The sequence below is a fragment of the Crocuta crocuta genome, unplaced genomic scaffold (assembly GCF_008692635.1).
Source record: "Crocuta crocuta isolate KB4526 unplaced genomic scaffold, BGI_CrCroc_1.0 scaffold467, whole genome shotgun sequence".
Classification (NCBI taxonomy): domain Eukaryota; kingdom Metazoa; phylum Chordata; class Mammalia; order Carnivora; family Hyaenidae; genus Crocuta; species Crocuta crocuta.
This window is the reverse complement of record NW_027530632.1, coordinates 3,935,999-3,947,767: the sequence shown is the minus strand read 5'-3', so window position 1 is coordinate 3,947,767 and position 11,769 is coordinate 3,935,999. Positions and strand designations below refer to the sequence as shown.

At 37.8% G+C, this 11,769-nt stretch overlaps 1 protein-coding gene across 1 annotated transcript in view; it reads right to left on the bottom strand.

Moving 5' to 3' along the window:
• Positions 1 to 11,769, bottom strand: part of CASK (calcium/calmodulin dependent serine protein kinase) — a gene marked incomplete at its 3' end in the record, with an annotated part of 276,912 nt that overhangs the window by 32,512 nt on the left and 232,631 nt on the right. Inside the window, exons 15-18 of the mRNA XM_077768526.1 lie at positions 6,720 to 6,813; positions 5,510 to 5,595; positions 4,086 to 4,154; positions 1,362 to 1,430 (exon numbers count right to left, since the gene is read on the bottom strand). Coding sequence (XP_077624652.1) covers positions 1,362 to 1,430; positions 4,086 to 4,154; positions 5,510 to 5,595; positions 6,720 to 6,813 — 318 coding nt within the window. The remainder of the gene's footprint in view (positions 1 to 1,361; positions 1,431 to 4,085; positions 4,155 to 5,509; positions 5,596 to 6,719; positions 6,814 to 11,769) is intronic.

Here is an 11,769-nt window from a genome sequence, read left to right as displayed (position 1 = left end):
CAAGGTAGTTTGTGTGTTCTGCTACAATATGGTTAAAAAAAATGAGCTAGATTTCAGTTGTCAAGAGATCATATACATTATTCCATTTCTCAGAAATGTTGAGTTATCAAAAAAATCAAACCCAGGCCATTTAGCAGCAAGCTGAAGAAAGCAGGTAAGTTTAAGCAAGAGAGAAAATGTGTTCTTAAGAAACAACTCAGCATCTTCAACACAAAAGCCACTGCGAGTGAAATAGCCCTATTAAAAACAAAAACAAAACCCCAAACTAAAAAAGAGCTGATGCCCTTTTTTACTTAGTCACTGCAATCAGTAAGATTTTGAAAAATTCAATGGCTATATGGATTTTCACCATCTTAAAAGTATTACATGTAAACTTATAAATGAATTCCTTTGGTAGCCTATTTTGAAGTTAAAAATAAAGGTCATAGGAAATTTTCTCCCATAATTTCTCTTACTGACATCATTCCATTTAAGAAGATCTCTAAGTCATTTAAAATTTTATCTGATTAAAAACAGTTGATGTGTTTTTAAAGGGCACGTTAATAGGAAAGAGGCGATATTGCTGCATTTGTAAAACTCTCCATAAATTTCAACAGCAATATCAGCAACTTAAAGATTTTGTTACCCCGAAATATCACATACTTGCACCTGAAGTGCTTCCGTTTAAGTAAATGAAAAACCATTCTTTTCATATTCCAAAATGAATCGGTCTGAAAAAATGGTAAAATTCCAAGTTCAAGTCAAAAGATCAAGTACTTTGTGTTAAAGATGTGATAACAGCGTGGCTTAAGTGCAGTTTGAAGCCAGTTCCTTTTGCTTTTCATATCCAGGCAAGGCTTATAATTCACAAAAATATGTGCACGTACCACAATAACAGAGGGCACACCAATTCATAACGTAGATAGCGGAAACTAAAACATGTTGCTGATATCACTCAGAATAGACAACTACAAAGCCCGAGAATACCCACAAGCCTACTCTGCAAAATCCTTAACATTTCTTCATCTTTCTCCAATTAAAAAAAAACATTTAGAAATTTCAACAAATTGCCACTTGTATCCTTTGCGTAAGTCCGAGCAAAGTCATAAATGCTGGGGGGTGGAGGGGGCACAGAAATATTTTGAGAATGACCAAGGCAGTCTTGAGCTCCAGTTCTTCAAATTTAACTAGTGAAAGGGATTTTTTTTCCACGAGAAGAAAATGTGGAAAAGGCTTTCCAAGGGTAAACTGCATTGTAGCTGTAGTAGCCTTGTATATTGGCAGAAGACAGTATTTCCACTGAACACATGTAGCTAGAACACTCAAGGCAGGTGGCACCAACAAAATTGTCACACTTTGCTGTGTGGAGCTAGAGTTCTTACCGAAACAGAATTGTTAGTGCTGCTATGACCATTAGCTGGGGACTGTCTGGAAGTGGAGGGGGAATCTCTCTGAAATAAGACACAAGGTTCATTAACACAGAACACCAGCACAGAAACAGAGATATTCACATCAACAGTTACAACCACAGTCTGACAACCGTTTCCTCTGAGGTTTTAGCTGCAAAGGTGCTATGCTGACTTACGTGCATCGTTTCACGGAAGTATGACAAAAGTTTTGTAGTCTGAAGATTCACATATTGTAAGTGACGGCCACGTCCTTTATTAAGAATTTCTTTCCTGTCTCCAACATTCTACACAACCTTGGCTTACTTTAAAGTGAGACCCAGAAGAGTGAATTGATATTAACATCCTATCAGGTACTGGAACGTGACAAATATCACTAGAAACTTATTGTGCTCAAGATCCCAACTGCCTAATTTTTGTTGAAAATTAGGCTTGGAAAGTATTTAGTAGTTCTTAGGTACCTTGGTGTCAAAATTTACCGAATGACTCATTTGAAGTGAAACAAATCTAAAAAAAGAAAAAAAAACCCAAAAACGAAAAGACTTCTCATGTCATAATCACCTTGGAGTCTTTCTAGGACAGATATTACTAATAAGGGTAAAAGATAGACATACACCAGAGAAGAAACCTTTATTCTTTAGATTATTTTAGCAGATTGATTAAAACCTTGAGCCTCTATAATATTACATGTCTGGCAAAGGTCCCAGGAGGCACAGCCACTCTCCCTAGCCCCATCGTCCTCAGTCACAATCTCTATACTCTGTGGCACACTCACAATCCTTTCTGGGCTCCATTCCCGTATTTTCCAAATCAGCTTTAAGGATAACGAGGAGAGGAAGGAATTATGTATTTTAACATTTTTGCTTTAGTAGACTTCTTTGAAAACTCTGAGAGGGAAGCGTCTGCTGAAAAGACATTTGTTTTTTCTTGAAGATATAAGGAAAATTTCTGGAACTTGTTTGAATACTGGGCTCCCTTAGATGAGGATTCTCAAATGTTCATGAGCAGACTGATTTCTAGGTGCCACCCCCAGAGACTTAAGTCAGTAGGACCAGGGTGAGGGCAGGGGTCTCCTCTTTTGCCAAGGAGGGTATGATGACGCAGGGGGCCAGAGAGCCCTTCTTTGGGAAGTACTGTCCTAGCTGGGAAGAGTCCAGCCACAGGTTTGAGTTCTGCCAGAGCACAGGAGGGTCAAACAGGTTGGGGGTAGGGCTAGGAGGGGAATATCATTTTTTCTACTATTCAGAGGTAAAGAAGATAAAGAGGAGGGGGCGCTCTTCTTACTCAAGCGTAGAATTTACACATGTAATACTGGTCTCATCCTAAAACCAGTTCAACCACCAAAAAAAAAAAAAAATCAATCTTATTTACTAAATTTCTTCAATGACGAGAAACGGTATGAAGACCACCTGCGAGTTTTAGAATATTAAAAGCTGCACATGAAAAATGTGTGTGACATTCTCTCCTTCCCAGCAAGTTTTGTATTCTAGGTAACCAATTTCAAAACCACGAATCCTGGAGCAGAAGTTCTGTATTTTCTTTTGAGGTATAGTGTTAATTGAAGTTCCATAAAAAGCCACCGAGAGGAGCTCAAAACCTGATGTAACAGAAACCCCGACTGTCATGGCTCACTAAAATATAGGCCAAACTACAAATTCTTAGACATATCTTCAATAGGTTGAGAGAAAAAACATGAAGCCTCTGCGTTTGCTTGTGAAATTTACAGCATTGCTCAGAGCCTGGAAGAAGTCTTATAATTCCTTCCTCAGCTTCTCCTGAGGTCAAATTCAATTTTCTAGAGGAGTTCCAGTAAGTTACTTGTCAGTCCTAAAAAATTCACTGTGGGAAATGTGTACACACATTGATGCACACCTGCTTGGAAGATGCACACGGAAGAACAAACTTAAGAAAATAATACTCTAGGCTGTGTGTAATGACCGAAGGATGATCCCCTTCATGTCAATTTGTGTTTCCAATTATGAAAAAGATCGCTTTTGGAATCTCATGTAATAAGCAACAGAAAACTGAATAACACAGCTTGGAAAAGCTACAGTTTCTATAGGATACACCTACTGTGAGAAAGAAACCGGGGGGCTGTATTACTCTATAAAACTTACTTGCTTGTGCATTGCACAATATTCCACGTTTAAACGATTGCACAGAAGGTTGCAAAAGCCTATATTCCCTCTAATAAAGCCAGTTATCAATTCGTCACGGACCTAACACCCATCTAGGGACTTGTCACAATTTTTGAGCACCTTGATCTTAACAGAAATAGATCACTTCTCAGATTCTTTGAAAGAAGAACTATCTGTGTGATTTCTTAATAAGGGAAGTGAATGTACTTCCTGGAAATATTATCACAATTATCTCTATTTATTTTTTTTCCTCAGAGACTCCATTTGTTCTTATGAAGCCTCATGGCATTATTTGTGGCTCCTCTCTATTTTGCTCCGGTTCCAGCCTGCAGAAAGTTCCAGCCTGCTGAGGAGTTCCCCGTGGAAGCAGGGCTGAGTAGGTGAATGGAACCTACTCTGTTCCGTTATCTTTGTTGTAAAATTGGTGTGCAGTGATCAACAGCACAGGCAGAAACAATTTCCCAGAAAGCCAAAACATTCAGCCATCAGCAGACAGTTAGTTAAGAACCCAGAGGAGACAGGGGTGTGTGTGTGTGGGGTGGGGTTGCGCCAGAGCCATTACCTCACAGGACGATGACTGAGTGCGGTAACTTGGCACGATCTTGAAGGTGATACTCCCCCGCATTTCCCGCTGGAGGAAGAATAAAGGAGAGCTCTCTTAACAAACAAATGTCGCACATAAAGACAAGTGAGAAACCACTCGACTTGTGTGGGGGTAATTAACGCAAGTCAGCTGAACACGCATGGGCCTAGCATGAAATCGAAATCGAGTTATAAGGTAGGGACCGCTCACAGGAATAGAAATTGTTCTTGGGAGACACCCCTGCAAAGTCAAGGCTGGCTGCCTTGTTCATGCAGGAGTGGTGGAAACAGACCTCGGGTAGTTACCTTATTATAGTCGCAAAGATGAGAAACCTCTAAGAGCCTTTCAAAAGTGAACATCAATCGAGCCAGTCAAGAGAATAAGTAACTACATGAAAATGGTATTTGGTCTGCTACATTATGATGGTGCTCCATTAAGCTTGCTGCTTCTTTTAAATATTTGGCCTTATTGTTTCTACTAGGGTGAGTCAGGGTGCTTCTAATAGATATTCATAGCATGGGGGGCTGCTACAATTGGGGTAGGAGGATGGTCCAGGACATCCGCCTCCGCTCAGCAGGACAATGAATGTAGGCCAGGGACTGTCATTCTGCTTTTGGATATGTATGGTCAAAAAGAGCCTGGTCTACTAGGTCTTTCCTTCCCTCTGTGCCGTAGAGAAATCTAATACAGCTGGCTATGACTCAGCTAAACAGGAACAAGGTTTCTGACATTGCTAATGTCAGCAGGATTGAGGTCAGTGAGAAACTAGTTCACAGATATGCACAAGTTACTTGTCAGTCCTAAAAAATTCACTGTGGGAAACATGTACTGCATATGGACGCACACCTGCTTGGAAGATGCACACGGGAGAACACGCTTCAAAAAATAATACTCTAGCTGCGTGTGTAACGACCCAAGGATGATCCCCTTCATGCCAGGAAACTGGCAAGGTTATCTTTATGCATCTGCTACATAAGAAACAGGAGATCAAGGATGAAAGGAGAGTGTTGCAGCCCACGTTGCCAGGCGGGCAAGATGTTTCCAAACTCTGGGGCATGCAAACATTTCCCCAGTTGTCTATTTCTTTTCTTTTCTTTTTTTTAAAAGTAGGCTCCACGCCCAGTGTGGAGCCCAATGCAGGGCCTGAGCTCATGACCCTGAGATCAAGACCTGAGGTGAGATCAAGAGTCGAACGCTCAACTGACTGAGCCACCCAGGTGCCCCCCTCCTGCCCCTGCGCTGTTGCCAATTCTTACGAATGTTGTAGAAATTCAAATCACACAAGCGATAGTATCAAAAATACTCTGATTACAAAAGAATACTCCTTATCTGTGCGTTAAAAAACAAGCCAACAAACTGAAAGTCAAGCTTGGAAAAAGACAAAGAAACTTTCATTTACTCACAAGCATTTTTTGCAGCTGTTCGACTGTTTGGTTAGCCACACTGATGCCATTAATCTCTCGAATTTCATCACCAACATGAAGTGTACCTAAAGAGAGGACACGAGACATGAAATTATATATATATAACACACACACACACCTTATATATTTTATTTATAATATATATTATATTAACAACAAAACCCAAAGGTAGCAATGTTTGTAATATAAAAAATTAAGCTAAATATTGAAGGCCAACATTCAGAAACAGGTACAACTGTGCCTCATGTAGTGAACTCACCAAGACAGGTACATTTACTTACAGAGGACATACTTTTGAAAGACGGCAGTGGAAACCTGCTCATTTGTCTGAGAGAGGCACTGTGTACAGTCAGTTAAAATGACAGCTTCTAGATGTAGCCTGTCAGGGTGCAAATCCCAGCTATATCACTTACTAGATTTAGGACCTTGGGTAGGTCATCAAAACTTTCCATGTCTTGGTTTTCACATTTACAAAATGGAGATGAAAATAGTACCTATTTCATATGATTCTTTGAGGATTAAATTAGTTTAATATATGTAGAAGGAATAGAAATGTTCTTGGCACATGGTAAGTACCATTTAAGTGTCTGTTATTATTTTCTACCATTATTTTATCTACCAAATATGATACAGAGAATTGTGATAATACCTGTATAATGCTAAATTTACGGTAGACAAAACATAGTCCTTTTATAATAATTTGGTAGGCATTTCAGGGGCCTGTCTTAAATTGGAAAAAGTGACCAAGAACCAATGCTTAGAGAGTTATGGAAAATTTTACTTCCTTATTTATAAATTGTGCACATGTTTACATGCTGACCTGACTTCGTGACAAAAAGCTCACAGTGTCTTTTAGAGGTACATACTAATATGTCCAGAAAGAAAATAAGATGCCTTTATTTGCTTCAAAATACTCCAGGAGAGCAGACAGTAGGGCAAGTATGGATGAAACCAGTGTGGCCACGAATTACCAGTAATTCCAGTGGGTTATGGGCACACGGGTGATCGCTGCACTATACTTTCTGCTTTTCTCTACCTGAACTCACTGCACTATTCTCGCTAATCATGTTTGAAAATTAACATAATAAAACAAAAATTTGGGGACTTTTGTTTCCAAGATGGCACACGAAGAATTGCTCACAATTATACCTCACCTAGGGTACACCTCTTCAAGTGCTACTGGTCTCACAACAGGAGTACACATTCCCAAGAGCACTTCCTACTTCCATCCCCACCATCAGCTCTGCACAGAAACCTGTGAGCTGGATCAGAGTGGTGGCAAACTAAGGGTGGAATGAAATAGCTGAAAGGGTGAATGCCACAGTAGCAATGCCTGCTAGCTGGATTCTGAGACTTGGACCAACAGCAAGTTAGAGAGGCTGAGCCTAGGAATCTGTTGGGAGGCAAGACTCAGGTCAGTGGCACTCCATGGTAACTTGTAGAAGAGGGAACAGACTCTCTCTGGAAGAAAGTGTTCCCAGTTTAGGCCCACAGGACATCCACTAATTGGAACAAACAATGAGCTCACAATCCAAGATCACCAAACAGACAATAAGGCAAACTACTATGTGAGTTATCAGAAACAGAAAAAACAGATTTATTACAGTTTAAAAAAAAATTTATTTTTGAGAAAGATATAAAGAGTAAGCAGGGGAGGGGCAGAGAGAGGAGACAGAATTCCAAGCAGCTCCACTCTGTCAGCACAGAGTCTGATGTGGGGCTTGAACCCATGAACTGTAAGATCATGGCCTGAGCTGAAATCAAGAGTCGGACACTTAACTAAGCCACCCAGATGTCCCCAGAGAAAAGAGATTTAAATCATCAAGGAGAGCAGATACTGGAATGATCAGATACAGAATGTAAAATGGCTATACGTTAATAAAACTAGGAACAAATGACTAGTACTTCTAGAAAAGAAAAATATAACTGGTGATATAAACCAATGAATGGATGAGTTGAGCAGGAATTCAGACATGGCTGCAGAGAGTTTCAGTGAACTGGAAGAAATAACCAAATAAGGTACCAAAAATGCAAGTCAGAGAAATAAGGAGATACAGAAAATAGGAAAGAAGAAATGAAGAATATAGGAAAAGAGATTAAAAAATATGGAGGGAATGTCTAACACATGTCCAGTGGAGTTCAGAAGGAGAGAATATGGAGAATGTAGAAAAGGCAATATTTGAAGAAATAATGGCTGCAAACTTTCCTGAACTGATGAAAATATGATTAGACAGATCTGGGAAGAATAATGTATGCCAAACAAGATAAGTAAAAGAAATCCATGCTGATGGGAGTGAAACTATAGAACATCTCAAGACAAAGACCTTAAAACACCAGAGAGAAAGCAAGGACAATCCTAGTGACATCAGACTTTCCGGTGTCAAACAATGGATGCCAAAATACAACAGAATGGTAACCATCAACCTAAAATTGTGCTCTCAACAGAAGTAATTTTCAAAATTGAGGCTGAAATAAAATATTTACAGATAAATACCACCTGAGGGAGTTTATCAACAGAAGACTGGCAGTAAAGGGACTTCTAAGGATATATTTTAAAAAATTCTTTTGTAAATCTTTTTAAAAAAATTAGTAGTTTATTTATTTTTAATTTACATCTAGGTTAGTTAGCATACGGTGCAACAGTGATTTCAGGAGTAGATTCCTTAATGCCCCTCACCCATTTAGCACCCCCCCCATCCCCTCCAGCAACCCTCTGTTTGTTCTCCATATTTAAGAGTCTCTCATGTTTTGTCCCTCTCCCTGTTTTTATAATATTTTTGCTTCCCTTCCTCTAAGGATGTACTTTAGGAAGAAGGAAAATACCCCCCAAAGATGCTCTGAGGTTTAAGAAGGAATGGTGAGTTTACACCTGAAACTAATATAACACTGCATGTTAAGTATGCTGGAAACAAAATAAAAAGAAATAGAAGGAATGGTGAGAAAATAAAATTATAAACATTTATGTAAATACAAACCAAAATAGTCATATTTTAATAGTAATTTCAAATTTGTGAATTTAAAACAGGACAGAACTAAAATACCAGGAAAGAATAATATGCAAATCAGGAGTGCAGTCAAATTTAGTGTTCGAATATCTTTGTATTCTTTGTGAGTGGGATTAGGATACTGTTTCACTTTAGTATATGTAATGTTAAATATGAATGATAAAATTCCAAGGTAACTACCTAAAACACAGAAATAGAGTGCTAAAATTCTNAATTCTAAAATTCTAAACTGCCAGAGGGAAAAAATGGAACAAAAAATGAACAAATAATCAATTACAAAATGGAATAAATATAAATAAAAAAGCAAGATGATAGAATCACAATAAATATCAATGGACTAATGCCCATTAAAAGATAGTGATCATCAGAGTACATTAAAAAATAAAAAACCCAGCTTATAAAGTTTGCAAGAGACACACTGAGGCATACAAGCAGAGAATGGTTGGGAATAAAAGGATAGAAGAAGACATGCAAATACTAAAATAAAACTGGAAAAAGTATATTAATATTAGATAAATAGATTTTAGCAGTTTTAATGTTTACTTATTTGGAAAGAGGGAGTGAGAGTAGGGGAGGGCAGAGAGAGAGGGAAAGAGAGTATCCCCAACAGGCTCCTCACTCAGCGTGGAACCCGACATGGGGCTGGGACCGTGAGATCGTGACCCGAGCCGAAGAAATCNATGCACCTAATAAGACAGCTTCAAATATATAAAGCCAAAATTGAGAGATCTATGGGTAGAAATGGAAAAACTCTACTATGATAGTGAGATATGTCAGCAATTACTGATAGGTCAGATGCACAAAAAACCTAGTCAAGAAACAGAAGATGTGAAGAAAAAAAATTAATAACCCCAAGCCAATTATCATAGAGAGACCTTTCCATGCAACAGTTAAAGAACAAACCTTCTTCTTAAGTACACATGGACCTTTACAAAACTGATTAATGTGCTATGCCATAAAGCAAGTCTCAAGAAACCTCAAAGAAATGGTGTCATACAGACCACACTCTCTGACCACAGTGCAATTAAGTTAGAGGTAAATTATAAAAAGACACATAGAAAATCTTCTTAGATGTGGTATGTAAAAAAACCTTCTAAATGACGGTGGGTCAATGAAAGATACCGTAATAGGAATTTAAGAGTACTTAAAACTGAATTACACTAAAAATGCTTCATATCAGAACTGGTGGGATACAGATAAATGAGTACTTAAGGGTAGAGTTTAGACTCAAATGCATACATTACAAATAAAGACTGGGATAAATGAACTAAGCATCTAATTAGGAAAGTTAGATAAAACTAATACGAAGTAGAATGAAAGAGAGAACTAGAAATCAGATCATAAAACAATGAAATAGGAAATAAACATATAATGGAGAGAATTAACAGAACCCAAAGTGGGTTTTTGAACAAACCCCTGGCAAAGTTGATTAAGAGAAAAAAGACAAGGCACAAAGAAACACTTTTAGGAGTGAATAAGNTAAGTTCTACCAAACTTTAAAGGTACAAATCATTCCAAAATTATACAAAGTCTTTCAGAGAACTCATCAAGGGAGAAGGCTCTCCAAGTAATTTAATGAAGTAATGAAGCTTTAAAATTAAAACCATATAGAGAAAAGCCAGAAAGGAAGACTAACTACAGGCCAGTCTCATTCATAATTGCAAATACAAATATCCTAAACAAAACATTGGCATACAGGATCCAGCAGCACATACCAAAGAAAAAAATAATACACAATGATTAAGCTGGGTTTATCTAGAAGTGCAAAAGGACTTTAACATAAGAAAATCTTTAAAAGTCATTTACTACATTAATAGACAAAAGAAAAAAAAAACAAATGATCATCTCAGCAGATGAAGTGCATTTGATAAAATTCAAACCCAATCATAAATGGCTCAGCAACTAAGAATATAAGAGAACTTCCTCAGCCCTAATAAAAGGCATCTACAAAAATCTACAGTAAATGTTATTCTTCANACTGGAAAGCTACCTTTCAAAAATAAGAATAGGACAAGTCTGTCCACCACACCACTTTTTTTTTTTAATTAAAAAAAAATTTTTTTTTAAACATTTATTTACTTTTGAGAGACAGAAACAGCGCACAAACATGGGAGGGGCAGGGAGAGAGGGAGACACAGAANGTACTGAATTTATAGCAAATTATTAAAAATAATAAGCAGAAAATCCACCCTGGAGTCTAAAACCAATTCTCCTGTGTGAGCACTGTCTACTCACGTAGCCTATAAAGATTCCCCTGAAGGCAGCAGTTGTACCAGGTATCATCTGCGTACACAGTGGTCATTACTAAAGAGGATGGGAAGGCACTAAAATGCTTATGGTGTTACTTCTTGCTCTCTGGGGTTAAGGAAAAAGCAAAGAGGCGCTAAGGACAAAAATAACCTGATCTTAAAGAAAGGAAGCCTAATTTTTTGCACAGGAGAATAATTTTTGGATCAGCCTCTAAGTACTAGCACATATAACTCAGTGCTTTCAGAGAGGAGGGTAAGGCTGTATGTCTAAATCTCACCCACCCGATGGTTAGTGGAAGTTCCCCTTTCTCAAAAACTCCTTCTTTACTTCAGGCCTCAGTGAATTCCTTTCTCAGAATGACTGCAATTACTGTAGCAGGTATTAAAAACTTAATCCAGATTTGATATTTCTTATTTTGCAACTGAATTTTTATATTATTATTTATCAACCTCTAATTGCCCAATTTAGAAATTGTAGATATCATTCCTGAGTAAATTTGAGAGAACAATTCTTGAATTGCCATTTTTAATACACAAATAAATATGAATGAATGAATGAATGAATGAATGAAGGTATGTATGTATGTCCCAGAATAGATAGATGCCTTCCATATATCCTGGGGCCAGGTATGATACTTTGCTTTATCCCCCAGGGTCTTTCCTAAGCCAGGATCCAAACAGTGATTCAGACATGTTCCAGCAAGAGAACTATAATATGTCCTCTCTGCCTTATCCACAGGCTGGACCATGTACAGATGAATATGAACAAATGGAGGCCAATGGCGATTAAAACCAAAGACAGATAACTTAAATAGATCATTTATGGGGACAGATTAAATANAAAAGTTAAATAACAGAAAATTACTATTCCTTTTTATGTGATTTCACTGTAGATAACTTTATTTACAAAAGTTAGGAAAACATACAAGAAAATATGGAAAATGAAGTAGAAAATCACCTGTTTATTATTCCATGGTATTTTGAT